The 26,601-nt window shown below is 40.1% G+C and overlaps 1 protein-coding gene across 4 annotated transcripts in view; it reads right to left on the bottom strand.

Moving 5' to 3' along the window:
• The window catches only part of ARHGEF3 (Rho guanine nucleotide exchange factor 3), a 312,788-nt gene that overhangs the window by 63,615 nt on the left and 222,572 nt on the right, over nt 1-26,601 (bottom strand). For 2 of the 4 annotated variants that reach the window (XM_073351504.1, XM_073351507.1), the window contains exon 1: nt 13,920-14,172. The exons of the other annotated variants lie outside the window; for them this stretch is intronic. In XM_073351504.1, the coding sequence (XP_073207605.1) occupies nt 13,920-14,015 (96 nt within the window). In that variant the 5' untranslated portion in view covers nt 14,016-14,172. Of the gene's footprint in view, nt 1-13,919; nt 14,173-26,601 lie in introns of those variants that run through there. 4 annotated transcript variants of the gene reach the window in all.

Below are 26,601 nucleotides of genomic sequence, written 5' to 3'. Positions count from 1 at the left end.
AGAAAGTATAAGGACTTGCATAGGAAGCTAGAAAACCCTGGAAGAGAAGGAAAGTAATTGGGTGGGGAAAGAATAAGCATCCCTCATGCCAACAGGTCTCTCCAAAAGCTATTTCAGTCCCTTACCGTAGTAATGAGCCTCAGATTGACCCACCCACCACCTCTGAGCCTAAACTCTGCCCATGAATCTCCCTCCCATAAGAAAGTTGTACACTCTCTTTAGAAAGAGATTTTATGAACAGTCCAAATAAACTTCATCTAATTTCAATTAAAACAAACCTTAAATGAGGGGCAGAGCAGTGTCATGGATTAAGTTTGAGGGTTGCAGCCAGGAATTCCTGTGTTCCAGTTCTGGCTTTGCCACTTACTTGCTTTGTGATCTGATACACGTCATTTAACCTTGGTTTCCCCATCAGTAAGATAGGGAAAATAGTACTCCCTTACCTCACAGGAAGTGTTGTGTAGATTAATTTGTATCTGTCCAGTGCCTTGAAGATCAACTGTGCTACATTAAGTACTAAACAAATATCTTGGTTTTGCTTTTGAAAAAATACAACCACAGCTTACTTTTGTTAAAGTTTTGTGAAGCGGTTACAAAAAGCGGTAAAGAAAGCCAATAAAAGATCCTAGAGAAGACAAGAATTGTGTTTGTAACAAGATGAAAGAAAAAAAATCTGCTTACTCCTGAGCTAAACTATTTATATTACAAAAGGCCAAAGGGGCACATTTGTTTTCTAGAATAAAACAGCCTAGTAACTTCACTGAGGCTCTTCTCTACATAGAGTTGTACTCTTACTGCATAATATGGTAAGTAGTTTCGATGGGGCAAATGAAAATGTTTTTATAAAGCCTTCATATAGTCAAAATTTGCTTGTGGCACAGTTTAGAAGCTGGTTGGAAGACTTGCAGTTTAATCCTCATTCTAGGTGAGCACTGCCATGTCCAATGCTGCACATACACTCCATTTTATTTATAAATTAGTCATTTGAAATTTGTGCACATTCACTAGTGCGCTGCCTCTGCTTAAAATAGTCTCATGATTTTCAAAGTGGGCCTGCTATCTCATGCACAAAAGTGATCATTATGGGCCTGATCCAAAGCCCACTGAAGTCAATAGATGTCTTTACACTGAATTCAGCAGGCTCAGGCCCTACACAAGCCCTACACAGCAGCTACACTTAGAGATAGGTGTCTTCCACTGTTAAAAGGTCCAATACAGAAAAAAAAGAGCTGCCAGTCACTATAGGAAATGTTGTCCCTCAGAAATTATAAAAGCATATGCCATGGCATGCATGGGATATACAAGCTACATCAGTATTGATAGGTGATACAGTTACACAGTCAACTGCCTCCAAATGCTAAAGCATCTCTCTCCTCTTGGGTGTCCCAAAAGGGTCAGTTCAGTGACAGACTCAAGGAGGCTAGCCCATGGAGGATTCTAAGTGACCCACATTAAAATACTGCTACCAAATTGAATGCCAGGTCAGAGTGATTTCTCTTTCTCCACTGGACTTAACCCTAACCTCCGCAAACTGCTAGATCTGACAAAGATATAAGTATTATTACTAATTGTATTATGGTAGTACATGGGGACAACAATCAGGATAGGGGTCCCAGTGTCCTAGGTGCTGTACAAACAAAGTAGGAGGAGAGTCACCTTCCCTGAATGGCACACATTCTGACTCATTGGGCTTGGAAGTTAACACATTTTTTAAATATTTATTTTTGCCTTTGCAATGCAGAAGATGATACCTAAGACTTAAAATACCCCAGTGGGAGAATACCCCCAAAACTTCGTTATAGAGTCTCAGTCCTCACCTTCTTTTAGAGTTCACAGGCTAAACAATGCAATATATGCAGTAAGCATTTAGGAACCAAGTATAAACATTTCTAACAAAGTACACCTAATATGAGTTGGACAGTTGAGCAATGTGGTGCCCTGATTTGTGGCTGAGAAAGCATTTTTATGTAAATGAAACAGCTAATACCAATCTCTTACCCTTCTTCTTTGTGAGCACACGAGCCCCTTGTGTATAGATTTATCACAAAGTAAGGGGGACATTTTTGTGGGAGCCCCTGGTTAAAATATTGGCACCATGAAACTGGTTTGGTCCTTGACCTTTTACCCTTTCTTGTCTGACTCTACTTCTGTCTTGAACCTCAGCCACCCCATTCACTCTGATGTTGCTCAGTCTACTCAAAGGACTTTATCAGGAGTTTGGTCTCCGTAAGCAATGTAGAATGGTGCTCCTAGCATTTAATTTGCTTTATTTAATACATCAAGTCCTCACTGTATGTAAATGTACAGTCCCAAGCAAGCTGAAGGTTTCTCAATAAACAAACAAAAAGTTATTTTTATGGACAACTGCAGCAGAGAGTGCAGCAGGGCCCCCTTGGCTTCTGCGCCTGCTAGGTTCACAAAGTCACTCTGAGATCCTGAGTTTTGCAACCACTGGTGCACTTTATTCTTCAGCTTGTTCCCACCACTGTTTCACCACGTACAGGTAACCCTTCACCATCTGCAGGCAGGAGGGAGGAGAAAGGAGAGAGCGCTACCTCCCTGCTTCCATTCCCTGCCTTTTTCTCTTCCCTCCTGCTCTCCCTTGGCTTCCTTCCCCTGAGGCTTTTATACAACCCCAGGCTAATTAAGTAGCAGCTATCTCCGCCTCCCCAGTTAGGGCCAGGTTACCTCCAGCCTCCTCTAATTTGTTCCCCTAACGAGGAGCGGATGTGACAGAGGGCTGGATCTACAACCCTTTGCCCAGCTCCCTGTCACAACAAATTTTTAATTTTTACCATTTGTTGAAAGAACAGAAGAGCTGCAAATTAAGCTAGGAATCAATAATGAAAAGGATCCCTATACTTTAAGGATTGTTCTTTAAATTAAATTGCCGAATTTCATGTCTTCAAAAGAAAAGTGGCGGGAAAAAGTTAAAAAACATGTTCAAAAGCACCATTTTGCAGAAAGTCTCTTACATAATTTGAGCACAATTTGTGCAAAAAGCCTGAGGTTTATTTCAATACTTATGGACTTTCTTACCACAACCCCAAGACAAAGGATCTTCCTTTGTTCTCTCTAAAATGCTGTTAGTAATTTCATTCAGGCATATCTCATGTATTTTAACTGTTAAGTCAAGAAAGTTAATGCAACACAAAGGTCAATGGTGCTAAGAAAAAACAACCCCGATTCATTTTGAAGTTAGCATTTCATCACTTTTTACTCTTTTACGATTTACTGGCCAGATCCTAAAACCAGTCAGCCTGTGATAAGGTCCAGAAAATCCACCATGTCCAGGAAGAACTCAAGCAACTCCCGGCAGAGGCAAAGAAGGCTTACAAACAACATGCGGACCGCAAAAGACAGAAGGGGCTGGAATTCAACATAGGCCAGAAGGTTTGGCTGTCAACCAAACATCTCCACACCAGTAGATCATCCCATAAACTAGAGCACCAATATCTCATACAGTTTCAGATTTGTCAGCTAATTAGCACTGTCCCCATTAAACTCTGTTTGCACAGGTCACTCAAAATACACCGCATTTTCCACATCTCCCATCAGAAGCCCTTCATAGAAAACATTTCCAGGCCAAATGCAACCACTCTCTGACACCTGCCAAGGTCCAGGTCCATGAAGACCCCATGATCAAGCAGATAAATTACATTCTTCTTCGAGTGATTGCACATGTGCATGCCACTGTAGGAAGTTTTTTCTCTCAGTGGTACCCATCAGGGCAGCTCAAGTGCCCTCTGGTGTCTCGCACTCATAGCACCGGTATAAAGGGCCCAGATAACCCTGCACCCCCGCAGTTCCTTCTTACCACCCATGACAGTTGCTGGAACGGTTCTCCTTGCTTTGGCAAGTTCTCAGGGATCTTCGCTTTCCTATAATTGTATATAGTTCAGTTAGTTGTAAATAGTCAGTTTAGTGTAGTTTGTGTATCTCCGTTAGTTAGGGGAGTTTTGGCTATTACCCCATGCCGAGGCATGCCTCGGTCACCAGCTTTCAAGCCCTGTACCTCCTGCAACAAGGCTATGCCCCTGAGCAACCTGCACTGTAGCTGCCTGAAGTGCTTGGCAGAGAGGCTCAGGTCGAGGACAGCTGCCAGAGCTGCATGAAAAAGGACCAGGAGGCCAGGCTGAAGTTTTTATTTATTTATAGAGGCAGCACTGAGACCTTCCTCCGAGCCAAGCTGGTCGGACTTGGAAACCAAGAACCTCAGTATCCCGGAGAACAGTCCTGGGAACTGAAAAACCACTTACATGCCCCTGATCTAATAGAGGCTTTCCACAAAAGCAACTCAAAAAAGACTTGCCTGGAAATACCATTGGGTCACCAATGCGGGAAATAGGGGGTGACCGAAGGAGCAGCAGGTCTAAAACCTGGATTTGCAGATTCCCCAGGTACAGACAGCCTCCACCTAGTAGCTCTGGCTGTGGAAATACTCAGCAGGTCATGAGCCTTAGGAGCCCATTCACACACCTGCCACTCATGGAGGGCCTAATTGGCAGGACCTTTACAATTCCTTATTCCTCTGGACATATTACTTAAGCATAGGGAAGATACAGGAAGTTCATCTGGGCAACTAGGGAGAACCCCAGCTAGCTGCTGCTACAGACCCTGCTTCCTCATCCTGCTTCCGATCCCTGGTTCCAGACCTTGGCTTTATCCTCCTGGCACTGACCTGGCCTCGAATCCAATCCCTGACTCTAGCCACTAGGCTAGTCACCCATGACCAGACCATACAGCAATCCACCAAGTTCCCCCACATAATTGGATGGAAGAAGCCCCACAGAGCACATCTGGAACCCCCACACAGGTTCTCCGCATTCCTGCCATTTCCCTCCCAGACCCGCATTCATTTTGTCTGACCTCATATGGAGGGGGAGCACAATCTACCCTCAAAGAAAAAAAGTCACTAGTAATTGCCAAATCACTGGTGTGTAAGTTATGTTCTTTTACCAAGGTTAAACCAAATACATACAGAAATCATATCATGCAGCCAGGCCAATTACATTATTTCTTTCAGATCAGTTCTTCGAATTACTAACCAGATACTGGCACTACATCCCAGCAGCAGGACTGAAGTTCTTCGTGCTCCATGATTCAGCACCAGCCTCTGCTGGGGATGCACGAGAGAACCACCTGCATTCCCTTCCAATTCCATATTTCAGTTATTCAACTTGGTAACACACTGCTATACCAAATTAGGCATGCAGAGGGGACATAATATTGTTTTTGTAGTCTTTACAAAGGGGTGTCCATGAAGACGCTAGGCTAAAAATTGGGGAGGAAATAAAGGTGTACATAAGTATTTTGAAGACAAACTTTTATAGTTGTTGGGACATGCTAGCTGCACTCTCAAAGTCCTCTTGTAGATCTGCTTGCAAAACTCTTGATAAACTGCCATGTAATCATGTCCTCAAATAACATTGTTCATACTGAACAACCATATTGTTCAGGCACTGCTGTTAATAAAAACTCTTCATCAGCCATCACCTGCCATAGCATTACATTATTCTCTGACAGGCAGATTATGCTTCTTTGGGCAAACTACCCTTGTAAAAAATACAGTAATTGGTGCTGCTGTATCAATGGGCTTGACACTGGGCACACTCAGTTTAACATCTGCCTCTGGGCCCAGTCATTTATAGGCATGATATTGGATTTCCCATCCATGTGAACAACACACAGATTTGTTTATTATTTAAGACCACAGATCCTAAGTAGGTTAATTTCATATTGACAAATAGCCTTGCAGACACTAGCATGGCTGATTTAGTGGTCTTCAACTACATTTAGCTAAAACAGAGTTAGTTCTGACAGACTTTCCTTTTGGCTCTATGCCTCAATTCCTGATAAAGATACACTCAGTTAATGATTTCCATGAAGAGAAAGTGCTGTCTTTGATTCTGAGCAGCCCTTTGAACACAATGCTCACCACATTATTAAGATTTTATGCTATTTGAAAAACCACTGCACCATGTTTATCCTTGTTAGGATCCAAAAGCATTGTTCAGTCTTTTATCTTTTCCAGACCAGATTTTTGTAATGCATTACTTGCCTATTTATCAAGTAGATGGATTAACAAGGTTCAGCTTGTACTGAACTGATTTGCCCATGTACTATACTACGTGGAAAATCATAGAATCATAGAATATCCGGGTTGGAAGGGACCCCAGAAGGTCATCTAGTCCAACTCCCTGCTCGAAGCAGGGCCAATTCCCAGTTAAATCATCCCAGCCAGGGCTTTGTCAAGCCTGACCTTAAAAACCTCTAAGGAAGGAGATTCTACCACCTCCCTAGGTAACGCATTCCAGTGTTTCACCACCCTCTTAGTGAAAAAGTTTTTCCTAATATCCAATCTAAACCTCCCCCACTGCAACTTGAGACCATTACTCCTCGTTCTGTCATCTGCTACCATTGAGAACAGTCTAGAGCCATCCTCTTTGGAACCCCCTTTCAGGTAGTTGAAAGCAGCTATCAAATCCCCCCTCATTCTTCTCTTCTGCAGGCTAAACAATCCCAGCTCCCTCAGCCTCTCCTCATAACTCATGTGTTCCAGTCCCCTAATCATTTTTGTTGCCCTTCGCTGGACTCTCTCCAATTTATCCACATCCTTCTTGAAGTGTGGGGCCCAAAACTGGACACAGTACTCCAGATGAGGCCTCACCAATGTCGAATAGAGGGGGACGATCACGTCCCTCGATCTGCTCGCTATGCCCCTACTTATACATCCCAAAATGCCATTGGCCTTCTTGGCAACAAGGGCACACTGCTGACTCATATCCAGCTTCTCGTCCACAGTCACCCCTAGGTCCTTTTCCGCAGAACTGCTGCCTAGCCATTCGGTCCCTAGTCTGTAGCTGTGCATTGGGTTTTTCTGTCCTAAGTGCAGGACCCTGCACTTATCCTTATTGAACCTCATCAGATTTCTTTTGGCCCAATCCTCCAATTTGTCTAGGTCCCTCTGTATCCTATCCCTGCCCTCCAGCGTATCTACCACTCCTCCCAGTTTAGTATCATCCGCAAATTTGCTGAGAGTGCAATCCACACCATCCTCCAGATCATTTATGAAGATATTGAACAAAACCGGCCCCAGGACCGACCCTTGGGGCACTCCACTCGATACCAGCTGCCAACTAGACATGGAGCCATTGATCACTACCCGTTGAGCCCGACAATCTAGCCAGCTTTCTACCCACCTTATAGTGCATTCATCCAGCCCATACTTCCTTAACTTGCTGACAAGAATACTGTGGGAGACTGTGTCAAAAGCTTTGCTAAAGTCAAGAAACAATACATCCACTGCTTTCCCTTCATCCACAGAACCAGTAATCTCATCATAAAAGGCGATTAGATTAGTCAGGCATGACCTTCCCTTGGTGAATCCATGCTGGCTGTTCCTGATCACTTTCCTCTCATGCAAGTGCTTCAGGATTGATTCTTTCAGGACCTGCTCCATGATTTTTCCAGGGACTGAGGTGAGGCTGACTGGCCTGTAGTTCCCAGGATCCTCCTTCTTCCCTTTTTTAAAGATTGGCACTACATTAGCCTTTTTCCAGTCATCCGGGACTTCCCCGGTTCGCCACGAGTTTTCAAAGATAATGGCCAATGGCTCTGCAATCACAGCCGCCAATTCCTTCAGCACTCTCGGATGCAACTCGTCCGGCCCCATGGACTTGTGCACGTCCAGCTTTTCTAAATAGTCCCTAACCACCTCTATCTCCACAGAGGGCTGGCCATCTCTTCCCCACTTTGTGATGCCCAGCGCAGCAGTCTGGGAGCTGACCTTATTAGTGAAAACAGAGGCAAAAAAAGCATTGAGTACATTAGCTTTTTCCACATCCTCTGTCACTAGGTTGCCTCCCTCATTCAGTAAGGGGCCCACACATTCCTTGGCTTTCTTCTTGTTGCCAACATACCTGAAGAAACCCTTCTTGTTACTCTTGACATCTCTGGCTAGCTGCAGCTCCAGGTGCGATTTGGCCCTCCTGATATCATTCCTACATGCTCGAGCAATATTTTTACACTCTTCCCTGGTCATAAGTCCAACCTTCCACTTCTTGTAAGCTTCTTTTTTATGTTTAAGATCCGCTAGGATTTCACCATTAAGCCAAGCTGGTCGCCTGCCATATTTAATATTCTTTCGACTCATCGGGATGGTTTGTCCCTGTAACCTCAACAGGGATTCCTTGAAATACAGCCAGCTCTCCTGGACTCCTTTCCCCTTCAAGTTAGTCCCCCAGGGGATCCTGGCCATCCGTTCCCTGAGGGAGTCGAAGTCTGCTTTCCTGAAGTCCAGGGTCCGTATCCTGCTGCTTACCTTTCTTCCCTGCGTCAGGATCCTGAACTCAACCAACTCATGGTCACTGCCTCCCAGATTCCCATCCACTTTTGCTTCGCCCACTAATTCTACCCAGAATAATAATAATAATAATAATAATCAGGAACATATATTCTTGACCCTTCTGCACTATTTATTCATAAAATAAAATGACTTTTAAAGATTCTGTTGTTGAACTACACCACTCTATATGGCCAAGGTCAAGTTCCAGTCACAAAGAGGCAAATGCTGATTGCGTGGTTGATGGAGCATTTTGTCAATTGTCTCCAAATTATGTAACAAGCAACTACAGTATTTTAAATCTGTAGCATATTGCAGTTTCCCTGTTTCTAAATAGGAAAGAAAACCAAAACATTTGTTTTCTGCTGATTTTTCTTAAGAATCCTTACCGTTTAAGTCTCTTAATATATTCCGCCAACAATTACAATTCTTAAGTTTTTGGTTGTCACTTAAATCTGAAGTCAACATGGCTTGAAAGAAACGGCAGCAGTAAAATTCGTTTCTGACAAAAAAGCTTTGTCCCAGATCTTATTCTCTCTTCCTCCTTCTCAGAAGGTCAAATATAACTGAATATCTGTCCTATAACTGGAAAATATAAATAGCTTACTGGTATCATTTAGATTTCTTTTAAATTCTGTTTATTATAACCCTGCTTTTGTTTTCAGTATATGAAAACCAAGTTAAGATATGATTTACACAAAGAGACAGTGCCTCTTGAGAAGCACCTTTACCACCTATTGAAATTACCAACACTGTTGTGCCCAAAAACATTGATCTTGCATGATCGCTGATTAGGATTTGAACAGTTTCAGCTGGCAGTCTCTGTGAAATTAACATACAGACAGGCGATACTCTCTTCTCCGTTCTGTGAATAGGATTTACATTCAACAGCATTCATTAATGACATGATATCAAAGAGCAAGCCTTGACAAAGTGGACACCTAATACCATCTCACTCGGAAAGCAGATCGCTTCCAGAGATGGCATGCAGCCACACCGGCATCCCAAAGTGAGACTAGCTGCATGAACATACACATAGAAGCTAAAGCCTATTGTACTATTGACTGGATATAAAAGTGGGAATGAGGTCTTTATCCAGAACAGAGATAGCATTCATATTTGCAAGAAGAAAGCACAACTTTAGAACTTGCATAAGCAGAAAACCAAACTACCAGAAGAGTGGAAGTATTTTCTCTCTGACCAGGATCTGTTTCAGAAAGGTAGAGACTAAGACACTGGACCAATAGGTGTTGGTTTGTTTGTTTTGGTGAGTCCCATAGTAGCATCAAAATCTCAGGAACGGTGATATTAAACGCTGAGCCTACTGTGAGCTCTGAAGCGTATGGTCTCCATGCAGCCCCTTGTCTTACTTGTGGTTAAGATCACCTTCCAGAATAGGAAGCGAAAGAGCAGTGACATCCATACTTTCCAGTTAGAATCTTTCTTAGCTCCAATAATGATCATTCCATTGATGTGTGTACGCTCATATAACATAGTATTACAGCATTATGAAAGTATATTAGAATTAAGTTGTTCTTGGATCCTTAGCCTTTATTCTGTTACCTAGTTTAAAGTTCTTAGTTTTACTCATAGCTGGAAAGGGATTTGAGGTTATGACTGGTTGTTACTTGTTATCCCCCTTCCTTTTCATCTAATTATTCCCCTCATGGTTCCTTCCACATCCATAACCAGGAGAGACTGTTGTGCCCATGGGACCAGGATAGAAGGCACACAAGGGAAAACTACTACTTCCTTGGCATGCTCTCCTCTTTCCCCATGGGACTCCAGCTCCACAGATAGGGTGGGGAAAGGATCCTAGAGATTGCACTCAATTTATTTTCTTGAAGAGCAAGTAGCAAACAGAGAAAAGGAAGAAGAAAGGAAAAGCCAGCTAGGGGGTATAAAAATACTTTAATTTTGTTCATTATTATCTTGCTGGTCTGTGCCAGAGAAAGGGAAGACTCCATAACTTGTGCGGAAGCAGACCAAACACAGAAAGAATGTTGGATAGTAGTTGTGCCAGATCAGACTAATGGTCCATTTACTCCAGTATCATGTCTCTGAGAATAAACAGTACTGATGATTAAGAGAAAGGTGCAGGAAACCCTGCAGTTGGCAGTTATGGTATAACCTGTTCACAGGAAAACGTTTCCTCCTAATTCCTATTAAATAAAGGTTAGTTTATTCCCTGAAAAATGTCAGTTGATATTCCTTCCAAAACTCATTCTCACGCACTTAATCCTTGTTTTGTGATTATAGAGGATCCCATTATCCATATAAATGTAGACTTTTTTTTTAAATCCTGCTAAGCTCTGGGCCTTTGTGATATCTTGTAGCAGTGAGTTCCATAAGCAAATTGTACATTGTGTTGAAAGCCAATAAAAGGAAACACTTTCAACTAGCTGCTTTTCAGTTCCATTGACTGTCCCTTTGTTCTTGTATTATGAGAAAGCGTTGAGAGAAGTGCCTGACCTAACTTATCTATGCTACTCATTTTGTATATTTATCATGTCCTCCCATATCCATCTTCTCTTTAAAATTAACAGACCCAATCTTTTCAGTCTTTCTACAAACAGAAGCTCTTCCATTTCTCTAGCTGCTCTTGTTGCCAATCTCTGAATCCAATTTTTCCTGTAGATGAAGTAATGTTCGATTCTAGTCACTCTGTGTGGGGGGTTGCCATTAACATATATATTTTTTTCTATATTATTCTCCATCCTATTCCTTAGTCATACTAACATTTTGTTTGCCTTACAAGAGATTTAACAGCTGTAACAACTCCACTTGATAGAAATTGACAAACTGTCCTCAGAATCCCCAAATTTTTATTTTTCACCTACATCTTCTGTTTGCCACTGACTTGCTGTGTGATAGTGGACAAGTTACTTAACCTAAGAACACAAAAGAAAAACTAAATTTATTCCAGAAAATGCCAATATTAAGCAGCTATTTTCTCTGTATACTGTAACTCCAAGGTAAAAAGCTACGTACCACAAAGAACAAGTTTCACCATCTTAATGATTACTTATGAAAAGAGGAAAGTGCTTACTGTTAGGGTAAAACTACTTTAAACACTTGGGGGGGACGGGATGTCATAAATGAGTTTGAGATAGTATCTTTAGAGCAGACAGCATAGAGGGTAAAAGCTATTTTATATGCATCTTTTACACTTCATACAGTAAGTACATTTTTGACTAATTAGAGTGACAGGTAAAATATTACATACAGACTTTAAATATATTCAATGCACTAAAATACATACTTATTTAAACACATACACAAAACTGTAGACATGCACACACAGAGCCATACAGCACTTACTGGTACTTTTTACATGTTCACAAAAAGTGTTAAAAGAATGTTATTCAGATAGGGGGGATAATGTTTACATGGACATGTGAATTCTGACTTTAAGAACACCTGCATCAAAAAACCTATTCTAACTTCACAGATTCTAGTTCAGAAGGCAAAGTTGATGCAAGTGTTGGGTGACAAACAAGCTTCATGTCAGCAACTCACACCAAGCAATAGCTTTTCAAGGCTAAGCATACAGCTAACTGCTTTGCTAATGCAGTAATATAAAATAATGGCAGAAGGCGCCCAATAGCCTTGGTTAGATTCACTGTAAATGCTGTGAGCTTAACCACAGAGTTAGTGAACAAGAGAATTCTGTCCATGTTGAAAAACTTTAAAGGAATGGGCTACATGTCTATTCCTGTAAATGCTTTCCCCAAAATGTGTGTTTTGTTTTTTTACCCACCCTTATGACTGGGGAGGGAAGGGATGGGAGGGAAGAGACAGATTTTCTCAATATTGTATAGCAGGACCAACAAAGGGATGTTCAACAAATGCTGCTTTATTTTTCCCCCCCACAATGCTGCAAATCTGCTGTAGTCTAAGCAAACAGCATTTTTCAGACTGGCAGTATAAGGAGCATTTTCTTGTTTATATAAATCTAGGACTATTGACCTGATTAAAGCTATTGCATTTCATAATCTTAATTAGTCACATCTATTGAAAGATATATCCCTATGCTCTAGGCTTTTGTTTGAATATACAGCAGTTGAGATTTTACTTTCTTTGAAATTTGATACGTTTGCCTATGGTAATGAATATATACCACCTGTTAAAAAGCAGGTTCCAACTTTTATTTTAAATGAATATTTGACAGTTTTGTTCCTTTATACAAAACTGCACATTCCCACAAAAAAAAAAACAACCTAAGATAGATTTACTTAGTATTAGTTAGTAAATGGGCTCTGAATTAATGCAAAACATTTTGCAATATGGGTGACTATGGGGATTATGAGATTTCATGGTCCATAAATAATTAAACCAGCACTATGTAAAAAAACAAGCAAGGGTTTCCTGTACTCAGGGTTTCTTGACTTGGTTAATTTGATCACAATAGAAAATATTATTCTATCATGTGTATATTTGCTAAAAGGCCCCTAAATATCACAACTGTAATAATGTCAAATACTCTCACACATATAAAAGTACACTGACAAGTAAAAGTAAAGTATGTTCTTATTGGCTCTTAAGCTACACAAACTGTTTAAACAAGGTGACATGGCTGGACTTCTTTCAGTTTGGATCAGTTTAACTGACTATTGGAAGCAATCATCTTTGATGCATTCATACTAACCATGCGCAATTTAGCAATCTGCCTTCAAATTACTATGGAAACAGACCTAATGAAAATGCATATATTAAGTGATAAGAGTCCCAAAGACAAGTTTTTCTCCCCCTTCCTCAAGTTTCCACGATATGCATCTGAGGAAGTGAGCTGTAGCTCACGAAAGCTTATGCTCTAATAAATTGGTTAGTCTCTAAGGTGCCACAAGTACTCCTTTTCTTTTTGCGAATACAGACTAACACGGCTGTTACTCTGAAACCTTAAAGTCACTGTTCTCTTTGACAAAAAGGCGCACAAAGAAGACTAAACATTAATCTAGAGTATAAAATATTGAAATATTAAATGAACACTACCTGTGTTAAATTCAAACCTTTTGCAACACTTTGCAAATAATAAACTATGTAGTCAATTTTTTTTCTTAATCCCACATTTAAAAATATCCCTCATTTTAGAAGCATTCATTTTTCATTGATTAGAGGGTCAGATTAATTAATTTGACACAGTTAATATTAACCCTAGTTAACAGATTAAGTTTTACCATTTACTTATATAGATGCACTTATCCTGATTTCCTCCCCACATCTAATCAGCTACAATTCTAAATTTAGTAAATAAAAATAACTGACATTAGGCATTGGAATATACAAGCCATATATCAGGAAAGGAAATTTCTCAACTGTTAGTTGCAAAGATTAATCTTATTATACAAAAGACTGTTGATAATAAAGAGGGTTTGCCTCACTCCAGACTGCAAATATACGTTCTAGAGAGTAGTGCAGGATGCACAAGACAAATCAAATAAATAGCTATACTTGGCAATTTATATTCAAAGAGTAATCCAGTTTTCCCCAAATATGCAGACTGTTTGGATGATAAAAGCTGCAGAGAAAAAGAGAGAGAACACAGAAAAAGAGAAAACATATCAGCAGACTGCACCTCAGTCTCTTTAGCTGGGCTGGTCACCGTCTGTACTTCCAAGGAGCAATTTGCCCTCTTGACCGCGAAGTAAAAGGGGTAATCCTTGGCCACCATTGTGGCTGCAGGAGCAGCAGTTTCGGATGTCACAGCTGATTCTATCCGAGTGCAAAATTCAAAGAAAGATGAGTCTCCCCTCTACAGCGCCCAGCAGTTTAGTAATTGAAAGACTCTGCACTAGGCTTCTGAAAGCACAGCATAACCTATGCAACTCTTGGTCTCGAATAAGGCAGGAAAAAGACAAGCTCCCAGTGTCAGTTAAGAGTAACGCAACACAGCTCATTACTAAATTAAAACCCGCCCACTGGCCCAGGATGGGGGAGGGGAGTGGGGAGAAATACTCAGCTGAATCAGTGGAAAAGAGCAAATTATTTAAACTCACAGTTAGCTACCAGTGGAAAACACTTAGAGAAAATTATGCTATTTTCAGCAGAACATTACTCCTCTTCTCTCCTACACCTTTACTCACCGCTGGCTATGCGTCATCAACGTTAAATGACACAAACATGAATTTTAACTTGACATTATCCCAGCTTGTTCCTTACAGGATAACTTGCAATTTAATTAGTATCTATTTGTTGGGTCCTCCAGACAGTATAGTATTAACAATCAAATGCACAGATTTATGGCAAGTAACCATAATAATGATTAACAACTTTATTATTGTCCCAAATAAAATCCTAGTTTTATTAATTCCCTATGGATTATGTCAGCTGAATTTATTTTATGTGGTGGGTAAGGGCACTAATTCCAGTCTAGGAGAACGGGTGGGATTAAAAAGTATCATAACATAGCCTCACAGCATGTGATTTTTTTAGTTATTAGTCCACATTGTTGCTTTTTCCTGTTTGGCAGGGAGTAGGTTTGTTTTCTTTCTAATTATGCTCTGCATCAGTTGTTTAGGAGAGAACTCCCTCCCCCCATTGTAGCAGACTGGGGAAGTGGAAAAGTACCTTTGCCTGATTTGTTATACAGTAGGATTCAGTGTATAGGCAGCCAAGCGATTCTGTTTGATCTTTACTACAAAGGTAGTGAAAATTGCCTGAAAAGAGAGAGGAAGTGTCAGTGGCCCTCTTGTTACAAGATGAGTATAGGATCTGTCTGACAAAGGAGACAAGGAAAAAGAACGCTGAGAGTAGGACGTTGTGGGAGGAAGAGAACACTTAAGCGCAGTTTCAGACAAGGAGGAGGAATGCAATAAGGAGATAACTTTATTAGAGAAACTGTGTTTTCAAGGACGGTTACAGGGATACATGCGAATACTGTAATTATTTTCTCCAAAGCTTGATAACAGGTATTTGTGCCTTCAGAATGTAAGCTGTTTGTGGGAATTACTCGTATTTGTTCAGCACATATTACCCACTATAGAGTGCTGTGTACAGCTATGGGGCTTTATCAATAAATAGTAAAAATAATAAGTAATGGAGAGGTTATGATCATAGTGTTAGCCTGAGAAATTTAGCATTGTGCTAAGGGACCATATGCACATCCAGAAGTAGGAATTTGGTAGGGTGACCAGATGTCCCATTTTTATAGGCACAGTCCCGCTTTTTGGGACTTTTTCTTTTATAGCACCTATTAGCCCCCCACCCCCATCCCGTTTTTTCCACAGTTGCTATCTGGTCACCCTAGAATTTGGGGTTGTTAATTACTAGTATTCAGCTAGGGCCTATTAGGACTACCAGGATATAGTGAGGGCCATTAGCTCATTTAACAAAGAAGCATCTGTAACATTGGAAGGAAAAGGAAAGAGTGATCAGCATAAGATAAGGTTACACCCTAGTAGTATGCTTAATCTATAATATAAACCAAAAGGCACAGACTACAATGTGTAGATCGTGCAGAAACCTGAGAGCGAGTGTAGTTTATTCAGAAGATTATTGCAGAAGAGAACAGGCAGTTTTTGTCTATAAAATGTCATACACGCAGTTGTTGTATAAATAATAATCTGATATATTATAACCCAAATAATTTATAATTCTAGATTGTAGAAGTTGTAAAGTCCTCAGCTGTACTTTTATATGAAACACTATAAAATATTTTAGTTTATGAAGAGACTCCATATGTTACTTGCTCCCCAAATTACAGGTCATGATTTTTTCCTCTATGATGGTGTTATTTTACTTTTCAATAATTTGCTTTTACTGGGCCGCAGTGACATGTTTGGGTGATATACACCTCTTCTAATACCAGTTGATACAGTGTTAGCACTTTGTTCCTTAGAAAAATCATAACCTCAAAATATGTAGTTTTATGCCAGTCTAGGAAGCAGAAGTCCAGAGAGTATTGCAGCTGTTGTGCTATCTGGTATCAGGCCTTAGAGGCCTTGATTTTAAATAATGCCTGTGTGTTTGTTTATAGGCTTGTGTGCTAACAATCAGCTTCACTTAAATCAATAAGACAAAGTGCCTTTCAGGAGTTGCCCTAAAAGACTCCGCATTCTAATCCTATAAAATGTTTCACAACATTAGCAGTGTTTCATATAGGACAACAGTCTACTGGTTCAGGGATTGAAATAATGAACTCTGGTTTACATTTCCAGGAAATATGCTAGTACAAGGATTCTGCTTTTCCTCTACTGATCAGATTAGTGCACTGCAGTTTAAATGGTCTCTCGTGAGAGACAAGAGGAGACCATTTCAGCAGGGATGCAGTACACCTACTGGTACAGGAAAGGGAGACTCCTATCAGTGTTTCAGAGCAGCCTTTTCATGGAAGGCTAGATAATTATTATCTGTCAAAATCCAGAAGAGGATTTTTCAGACCTCTCAGATCTTTGGCTATTCTGGCAGATATAGTAAAGTTTCTATATAAAAACTGAAATCTGGACCTATAGTCTATGAATAGCACAATATTTTATACATTTAATCTACCAAATCAACATCATGATACTACAATTCCAAGCAATTCCCAGTAAGAGAGAAAGAAGATGTACAGCAAAGGCTTGGAAAACTTTGTGGGTATTACTGACCTGGTAGCCAGTGAGACTATTTCAGTTTTCTGTGTTCCTACATACATTTAATTATATAAGCTACTACTAAATGGTCAATCACATTACAAGCCCATTTTATTTTATGGGCTTGTTGCTTCTCTTCCAAAAAGGAGGAGGACACAACAAAGTGTCTGTATGTTCCTCAATCTACTCTTGTTTGATCTAGGAAAGGTATGCATTTTTAATATCTAGCTCACTCACTTGTTGAATCTTTTCAAACCCAAAGAATGTACTTATATTTGTATTTTTAACAGTATGTGCATATTGTTTAGGGGCCATTGGACACATCCACATCAATTAAAACAACGTAAGCTAATAATAATAATAATGGCATTTCCAGTAGCCAGGCAACATTGTAAACACCCTTCAAATCAACTGAAACCTGCCAAAATGTCACTACAATACTGTATCTAATTCCTTTAAACACAAGTCTCCTTGGGCAAGAGCCTGAGTAAACAGAAGAGTATCACATTATCCCCTAAAAGTTAATTAACTTGGGTTCTGGTGAACCAACAAGGGAAACAGGCTTGTAGATCCTCCACTGAGAATGAGGACTGGAGATAGAGCAAACATTTGAATTTAGGGAGTATTATGTAATGCAACTACTGACCTAAAACAATAGGAGGGTACACAGAAAGACAGTGGCAGACCCTTAGATAGCTAGGACCTAGACCACACAAGGTTTTAATCCATTAAATATCAATATCTGAACAGCATTTGGAACCATGCAGAGCACAGATACAATATGCTCAGTAATGCTCATGGAGCTGCAGAGACCCTTACATTGTACACTAACTGAAACTGAAAGGTGGTCAAGAGTAGCAGTTAAAAATGAAATTTGAAGTCCATCTTGTACAGCAGAGCTATTCCTCAGTATCATTTGGACTCCGTTTTCAGAGATCAGCCAAATCACAGTTGACCATATCTATGCAATTCTCAATGGCTTGCACAAATTTCAACAACAAATGTGTAATATAGGGAAAAGCCAGAATCAATTAATGTGTGCTCTAGTCTAAAATGTTCATTTATGAGTCAACAGGTGGCTGACTAAGGTGGTTTTTTTTGTTTTCTTTTTGAGAAATCTTCTATATGAACTATAATATCAGGCAAAATTTCATGAAGCCATGAAGATAAAATAGTCTGCATAAAATATTTAACTTTATTCCTATGTAAAGAGTATATTAAAAAGTGAGAGAGGTTAAATAATTTCCAAGGAGTGTAAAAGCTGATGTGTCTGACATTTACACAGCTACCAAAAAATCACAAAGAACATTGATTTTGACTTTAATTGTGTACTGTACATAGCTCCTCAAAGTGTATAACATACCATCATTGTGATCTAAGAACATTCCTTAGGCCCCTATCCTATAAGGGATCTCTGTGGGTAGCTGCTTACACAGTCAGAAGTTCCATCTGCACAGATTCCTATGGAGGATCAGAACCTTACATTGTGAATCCTTGCAGCAGGAACCAGTCCTATTTAATTCATCTGTAAAGTGCCGAGTGCACCTCTGGTGCCACAGAAATCGTCATCATACCAAACTGCTATTTCTTAACACAGAAACTAGGAGTAGTGCTATGTATCAATCAATACACCTTACTACAGTCACCCTAAAAGATCTGCAAATACCTTACAAACCATTTAATATACAGAACCACTTGAATGAAGTCAAGTCTGAGGTGGGGAGCAGTTTCCCACTAAACCACAGTATATGATGTCAATGGATATTTAACATCTAGGCAAAACAAGCCCTGAGTTTTAAGTCTGTATCTGAAAGATACTGAGATCTGAAACATACTAGAGCAAATGGTTTCAGAAAGATTAGCCATCCCAAAACATATGCTTAGACCCCTAACCCATATGATTTCTAAAAAAATTACATAGATATTGCATGTCACTTTTACATTTTTTAACCAAAAAAAGACAAGGTGATTAGATGGCACACATTAGGTTGGTGCACCTAATCTTACACTTTTGGAGCATGGAATCCCATTTTTTCTAAGCCAAAAGTGAAGTTGAGTTTGGGGGTTTTATGCTACTCCATATTTATTGACCAAACAAAGGTACTAAATTATTTATTAAAACAATAAGTCTCTGCTCAAGAGAAATGTCCCTGCTTCTGTGCTTCAGGAATAAAGTTACTGGACAGAGCTATGTAGGAAAGACTGGTTGTGTTTGGCTCATGCCAGTGACACATGCTTTGGGGTTCAACCTAGACCAGTAAGGCACTGTGTCACTGTCTGTCCTGTAATCCTAGGTGCTTCTGTGTTGTGCTGCTTTGGCTGAGCACTCTGATGCCAGCAGCCTGTTCACACTCTGGATTGCACAAGACAGATTACTCCTTGCAGGGGGACCTTAACAACCTTTCCAGGCTTGAGTTCTCACCAAAAATGTCTCTCTCTGGCATATTCAACCCCTCTGATTGTAGGGCCCACAAAACCTTATCAAGTTAGCTTCTCTTTTAAAGAGACATTACACAGCAGTTTATTAACTTAGCTGGGGTTGACAAACCCTCCATTTCAATTAAACCACTGAGCTGGTTTATGGTAAAAGTAAAACAAGTTTATTAACAAAAGGACATAGGTTTAAGTGATATCATGTAGAAAGAATAAAGGTAGAAATGGCTAAAAACAAAGTAAAACATGCTTCTAAGACTCTTTGTTAAGTCAGATTTTAGTCTTTTGTTCAAAGAAAATTTTCTCACCAAAGTCTCTTCTTCCAGTATGGCTGGCCAGTTGTCAGCCAGGACCCAAAACAGAGCTCAAAGCACCTGGTTAGCTTAGGTGCTCTCTGCCTCTCTTTACAGTCCAGCAAACCTTTGAAACATATTCTTCAAAAGTGTATCCCCAGATAAAGTTTGTTTACTGAGCTGGGTGTAGACACCATGCTGTCTGGTGTAAATGCCAAGATAACTTCTCCCCCACTTGTGATTTTTTACAATACAAATGATTTTAATGTAATCTCTGATATAGATGAATAGCCCACTGTTCTTGGCCACAACTGGCTTAAGATGATGGCTCCTTTCCTTTGCCTGGAAAAACTTGTTTATCAACTTTCTCAGATATGCCTGGTTTAAAACACATTTTAGTCAGATATTTCAAGCACATCTGTATAATTCTTTGTAAGTTAACTGTACATACATGACTCAAGATGATCACTGAGTTATTAGTTTTCCTGTGATATATTGCATGCCACCTTTTGTACAGATATGGCCACATAGTGTGTGAGGTGCACTGAATATGCTAGGTCTGACAACAGTGGCTGACATAGAATAGTGCAACACCCAGTGGGGCTCCATGCCCCACCAGTGCTATCAGTCACTCAATTTCACAAGTATTAAATGAATCCAGAATACTTGCAAAAAGAAAATATTACACATTGTTCTAAACATGTAGTAGTGTAATAGGGTCAGCACCCACCTCTCCCAAGCAACCCCCCCCTTTCCGGTCAGGTATGGGCCTGCTTTTCTTTCAGTTTTTACAACAGGTGGCACCCACCTCTTGTGAGTGCTCCCTGGATGATAGTTCTTTCAGTGAGTCTTCAGCGATTCTGCCCTCCGTCTGAGTCACACTGTCTGTAGATGGAACAAACAAACCCCTTCCAGGGTATACAATTTTTACCTTCCCACCAAGGCTTCCTCCCTGAAGACACTGCCCTCCTGTAACAGTCCAACAGGGGCCCATCATAGTACCCTCAGTTAGCGTGTCCTTTTTGGCATCCCTCCCTGGACTCAGTCTTTAACCAGACTAGCAGGGCCCATCACTGTACCCTGGCCTGATCTGGCTAGGTTCCGGGCTCAGGTCTTGCTTAATCCCCTTAGCTACCCAGGAGCTCCTCCTTAGCTCCCACCCTGGGCTCAGTCTTGCCCATACTGAGCTGCCTGCCATCCTGCTACTCTTCCAGCCAGCCAGCCAGAAGCCCAGGCTTCCCTCTTCCAGCTCCAGGCTACAACTGACTGTACTGTCTCTGCTACTCCTTTTCATGGGGCCCTTCTGGCCACTGATTGGCTACTTCTCCTGCACCCACTCTAGGCTGCCTGGAGGACTTCTACTCTGCTCTTTTCTGGGAAGGGGTGGCCTCCAGCAGGAGGCTTCCAGACCTTCTCCATCCCATCACAAGTAGGAAGAGATGATTTTGTCATCTTGTACTAATAAACAGCATTTAAAAAGCCAGGATACTGAGCAATGACACAGAGATCTGAAAACTGAACCTAAATACTTAAATCTGGAAAGCACAAAGGGAACGAGAATCTTCAAGCTATACAAACAATTTTTTGTTTTTTGTTTTTGTTATTTTTTAAAGTACAGTCGACAAGGAAAAAAAAAACCAGTGAAAGCTGAATTCAGCCTGAGGAAGAAAACTGGAAAATAGAGTGTTGAAGGTGTCTTTTTTTTTCTTTTTTTTTTTACCTGATCATTGCCAACACATTCCAGTTGCCTTTAGGCAGAAATGCAGAACGTGTGATTAAACAGAAATATTTTGAAAATCTACACCCAGGAGTTGATTTACTGTCTTCCTGACATGCTGGTATTCTGACTGCTTAGCACATTAAAATCCAAAATCTGCTTTGTATAGCTATTTTTGAAAGATTAAATGAATAAAAAGAAATCTGTGTATATTACTGATTCTTAATTCTTCTCTTTATTAGGAATAGTACCCGTCTAAGGACAATAGGAGCTGTGTAAAGGACACTTTATTTCATTTTACAGTAGCAAGACCTAAATCAACAATTCTCTACTTGTTTTTGGTCTGTCTTTTGGCTGTGTTGCATAATAACTAGCCAAGCACTAGTAGCAAAGATTCAGTCTCTCTCTCTCATAATCTTTCTTGGATTGCTGCTGGCAGAACAAAATTAAATGCTAACTTGCCTGGATGAATTTTATTCTCAAGTGATTCAAGTTTGGGTCAGTTTTTCACTTTGATCTGTTTCTTCCTCCTCTGCCCTCTGCCTTATAGAGCAGAATCAATCAAATCTAGACTATAAGCTTCCTGATTAGAGTCTGAGAGAAAATATCTAGTAGGGTGGTGGTGTTTTTTATTTTGTTTTTTCTTTCATGTTCCTAACTTATAGGAGAAAAATAACCAAAACATATATGTTACTGTGAAGGTATTCATACGGTATGAATTCCAAGCGACTAAGCACAAAGCTATTAAAAGGTAGACTATATAGAAACAGTTACAAAGCTGCATTATTGTTTTTAGATAGACACTATTGTTCCAAAAAAATAAAGGGCACACAGAAAAGAAACATGATAACTGTAAATAATAGGGTTGCTTTGTTTATTTTTTAAAAAGACCATGTCGTTATTTGACACACCTTGGTTCTCATCCTGATCTCACTTACACTAGCACATCTCTATTGGCTTCAATGAAGTTATTCCAGATTTACGCTGGCAGCAGAATATAGAACAAAATCTTTCTTTACTATAAAAAGTGGCTCAGAGCAGCAACATCTCCATATAGCTCTGGGTAATGTTCTAGGCTATTGGTATATTATGGTCACTGGAAAAGCTGCTAAGGAATACCAATACTTATGTAAGTTACAATGCACAGAAGTTCTCAGAAGAAGACTGAACAAGTTACAATCCGTGGTAGCAATATAAGGGATGTGTATCACAAAAAGCAGCATAATTTGGTAGGAAATGGGACCCACTTACTTAGTAAACAAATTACTCCTCTGAAAATGTTCATCAGCGTAAGTTACCATTCCAAAATGACTAGTATAAATTAATCAAACTAAAGGTGCATGCACATATCTTCCACCACATATATATAGAAGCATTATCTTTTTACTGCATCAGTTTCCCTCTGCCCATTATAACTCCTCCCTGGAGTAATCTTAAGGTAATTCCACCTTTGGAAAAGGAAAGAAAGTTTCCCTCCAGCAGGTCAGTTTAAACACAACTGTGGCCATTTGAAGCTGCTCAGAGTTTGGATGTAGAAAAAAGTCCTGTCAGTGATGTTAGAAGGTAGAAAGCAGATAGATTACAAGATAAAATTTAGAATTCCAAATATAATCGTTCACATTTTAAACTACTGAGCACTTGATTAAAAGCACTGGTGGCTTAGAAATGGGAATAAAATATGATTAAAGGATAAATAGTTAAAATCAAATTATCATTTAAAAAACAAAACAAAAAGGTGTCAAAACTTCATGGGCTGAGGCTCTTACTAGTTAGGCCCTAATCCTGCAAAGGCCAAGCACAGAGCAATGGAACTCTGCATGAGAGTAACTACGTATCTACCTTTGACAGTGTGCAAGATCAGGACCTAAATTTTGATCATTCATTCAGACAATTTTCTAAAGACTGGCTTTGAAATGACTTTCATCTGTATAGCTTATGTAGGGACAGAAGACACTCAAAGAATATTGCTCATTTACCCTCATGGCCATTACTAAAACTGGCTGAAACTGATGGAAATTTCTCTTGAACCAGAAATCCTGAAAAAAATTGTTTTTCAAACACAGACACATGAAGTATGCTCCAGCAACATGCAGCTGTGAAACCAACAAGAATATCTGTTTCAGTCAGCAGCTGCTGGGACTTCCAGGGTTTGCGGCTCCAGGGCAACACTGTTATATGGACTACACCATAGCTTCCAGACTATGGGCTAGCTGGCTCCCTGGACTGCCTGACTCCTGAGTGGGCAACATGACAATAGGCATGTCTAGGGAGCCAGCTGAACTTGGAATCTGGAAACCATGGGGTCCCCACCCTGGGGCAGTCTCCATGGTGGGGCACATGCTCCCATAGCAAGATGAGTGCATCTGTCTACCTGGGTTGAGGAACATACTCCCAAATACAGTGTAGACATACCCCTGTCAGGGCTTCCAGGACTGCTAGGCTCCCAGTTCTGCAGCTGGGAGCTTGAAAGCTCTGAGAGTCTCGTGGGCTTTCAGGGCCCCAGCTCCACTGCAGGGAAATCCTGGAAACCTGGCATGGTGGGGCTGACCCAGAGACAGAAAACCTGGGCTCCCAAACAGCCCACCAGGCAAGCTGGTCGAGAACCAAGTGGCTTTCCACTGCGTGCGATTCAATGAGAATTCTTCAACCCAGACTCATTTTCATGAGACATTTTGGGTTTAACAAGCCAGCATTTCCTAACACTGGAAAATTTCCAATCAGCTCTAACAATTACTTGGTTTTTGTAGCAAAAGATGCCCTGACCCGAACCCAGGGGTCAAAGTTTAAATAGGAGTCTCCACTGGCTTCCAAGCTCTTCCGTGCTTACTATTCTAAAGTGCTACATTCTTACCTAGAGGTGCATTTCAATTGTGCTGGAATAGGGGGGGCAAATCCTCTATGTACATACTGCTGGGTAAACACATATGCATTTAATAAAGCACTTTGGAATGAAAGATGTTTCTTTTTAATTTGAGTATACTCCGTGGAACAATCCTGCACTGGGAGGGAAAAGGACAAGATGACCTAATGGGTCTTTTCCATCTAACTGCTTTGATTATAGTGAAAAGTCCTGAGAAGTTAAAGGACAGCTGAACCTGACAGCATTTGCAGAGATAACTGTGCATACACACAGGATTTATCCCTGCAAAGATAATAGAAGGCTACTTGTAAAAATGGCCAGATTTCATACATTGAAACTCCTTTCAGGTTTGACCTCCTGCAGCTCAAGACTAATAATGGCCCACTGAGAAAATTACTAAGAGTTTCATGCTTCTCCACCCTTCTCACACACTCAACAATGCAAACTAATTACTAACCATGGTGGTCCCTCACTAGGGAATGTAGAGGGTGTGGTAAGGCAGGATAAAATGGCCCCTTTCACAAGCTACATTTATAATAAAGAAGTTGGCTGGGGTTGACTTAATATACATATTTTGGGAGCGTGTTCATGGGGTAGGGGGACTGGCTTGATTTATTAATTTTAAACTGTGTGTGTCACGTTCTGTTCCAGATCATCACGATGAACACAAATACAACTGCCCTTTGCTTCATTTTTAAATTAAAAGTTTGACTTTATAGAGAGGGAATGAATGGGAACTGCCTGTATGGTATTTAAGAGAGATTAAGTGTTTGTAATTTAGACAGTTATGTTAAATTATAGACTCAGGTATCTAGTCTTTAAGGGAGGAAGCAGAGGAGGAGAAGGCAGAAGCTCCCTGTTGTCTGAGCTGCTACACAGTGTTATTATTTTCTCTGCAGGAAATCCCTGCGTCTCGCCCAGTGGCTCTCAACCTTTCCAAACTACTGTATCCCTTTCAAGATTGATTTATCTTGGGTACCCCCAAGTTTCACCTCAGTTAAAAACTTACAAATCAGATATAAAAATACAAAAGTGTCACAGCACACTATTACTGAAAAATTGCTTACTTTCTCATTTTTACCACATAATTATAAAACAATAAAACATTTGGAATATAAATATTGTACTTACGTTTCAGTGTATAGTATACAGAGCAGTATAAAAAAGTCATCTGTGTGAAATTTTAGTTTGTACTGACTTCGCTAGTGCTTTTTATATAGCTTGCTGTAAAACTAGGAAAATATCTAGATGAGTTTATGTACCCTCTGGAAGACCTCTGGGTAACCCCTGGTTGAGAACCACGTCTCTAGCCCAAGGTGTTTATATTAAGAAACCAGAATAGTGATCCTCAGAGACTTTGCTACTATATGTGAATGTATGGGCTTTGGTGTGTCTGGGCAGGGGGCAAATGAAGAAGGGATTAAAAAAATCAGGAGAAGAAATCTCTATCCATTAGTCCATATTATTTGTTAATGTCTTCCAGAAAGAAAGTTAAATGTAAGAGGGAGCATGATCTAGTGGATAGGACACAGGACTAGGATTCTGAAGTGGGCTCTGTTCTGAGCTCTACTACTGTTCTGTTGTGTAACACTGCCCAAGTCACTTCCTCACTCTGAGCCTCTGTTCCCCATTTCATCTTTTGCCAGTCTTGTCCAGTAGATTGCCTCTTTGGGGCAGGAACTTTTGTTTTCTATGGGCCCGTACAGTGCCTAGCACAATAGGGCCCAAATTTCTGTTGGGGCCTCTAAGTACTGCTTAACATAAATAACAATAGCAATAACAGACGTTTTGTTATGGTAAGGACAGTAGGGACACTGCGCCTGATCTGGCTTCCATTGAAATTAATGGCAGAACTCCTATTCCCTTCACTATTGCAGGGTCACATCCCTAATAAATATTTTATTTGCTTAACTGCACTAATTATAAAGCATGTTATAGCTTTCAGTGTTCAGACATTCAGTTGACTTCTGCTGCTCTACTAATCTTTGCCTCTTAGTGCAATCCTCTCTTAGTCTTGTGAAGTTCTCACGAATTACTGAAGTGCAACCAACCTTTCATAAAGATTTTATTATTTTTACAAACTTTATTTTAGAGTGTGTTATTACCTGGTACTCCAGGCAGCTGGTATACTCAAAATCCAAATAAAATAAAATATTCTAATACTCCTAAAATACAGCATCAGCTTTTTGCTTAGTTTCCAGATCAGAAGTTAAAAAAAGAAAGCCCAACCCATGAATTATTTCATAACAATAGTCCACTATTATTTCTTTTAATAAATACTTTTGTTGCCAAACTGAAATTAGGTATACAAAGAACATCCAAGTTTCCTGAGTTTAACTACTTTGAATACAAGCCCAAATGTTAACTTTATTTTTTTATATTTT

This window comes from Lepidochelys kempii, chromosome 7 (assembly GCF_965140265.1).
Source record: "Lepidochelys kempii isolate rLepKem1 chromosome 7, rLepKem1.hap2, whole genome shotgun sequence".
In the NCBI taxonomy this organism is placed as follows: domain Eukaryota; kingdom Metazoa; phylum Chordata; order Testudines; family Cheloniidae; genus Lepidochelys; species Lepidochelys kempii.
This window is presented reverse-complemented; position numbering and strand designations above follow the sequence as displayed.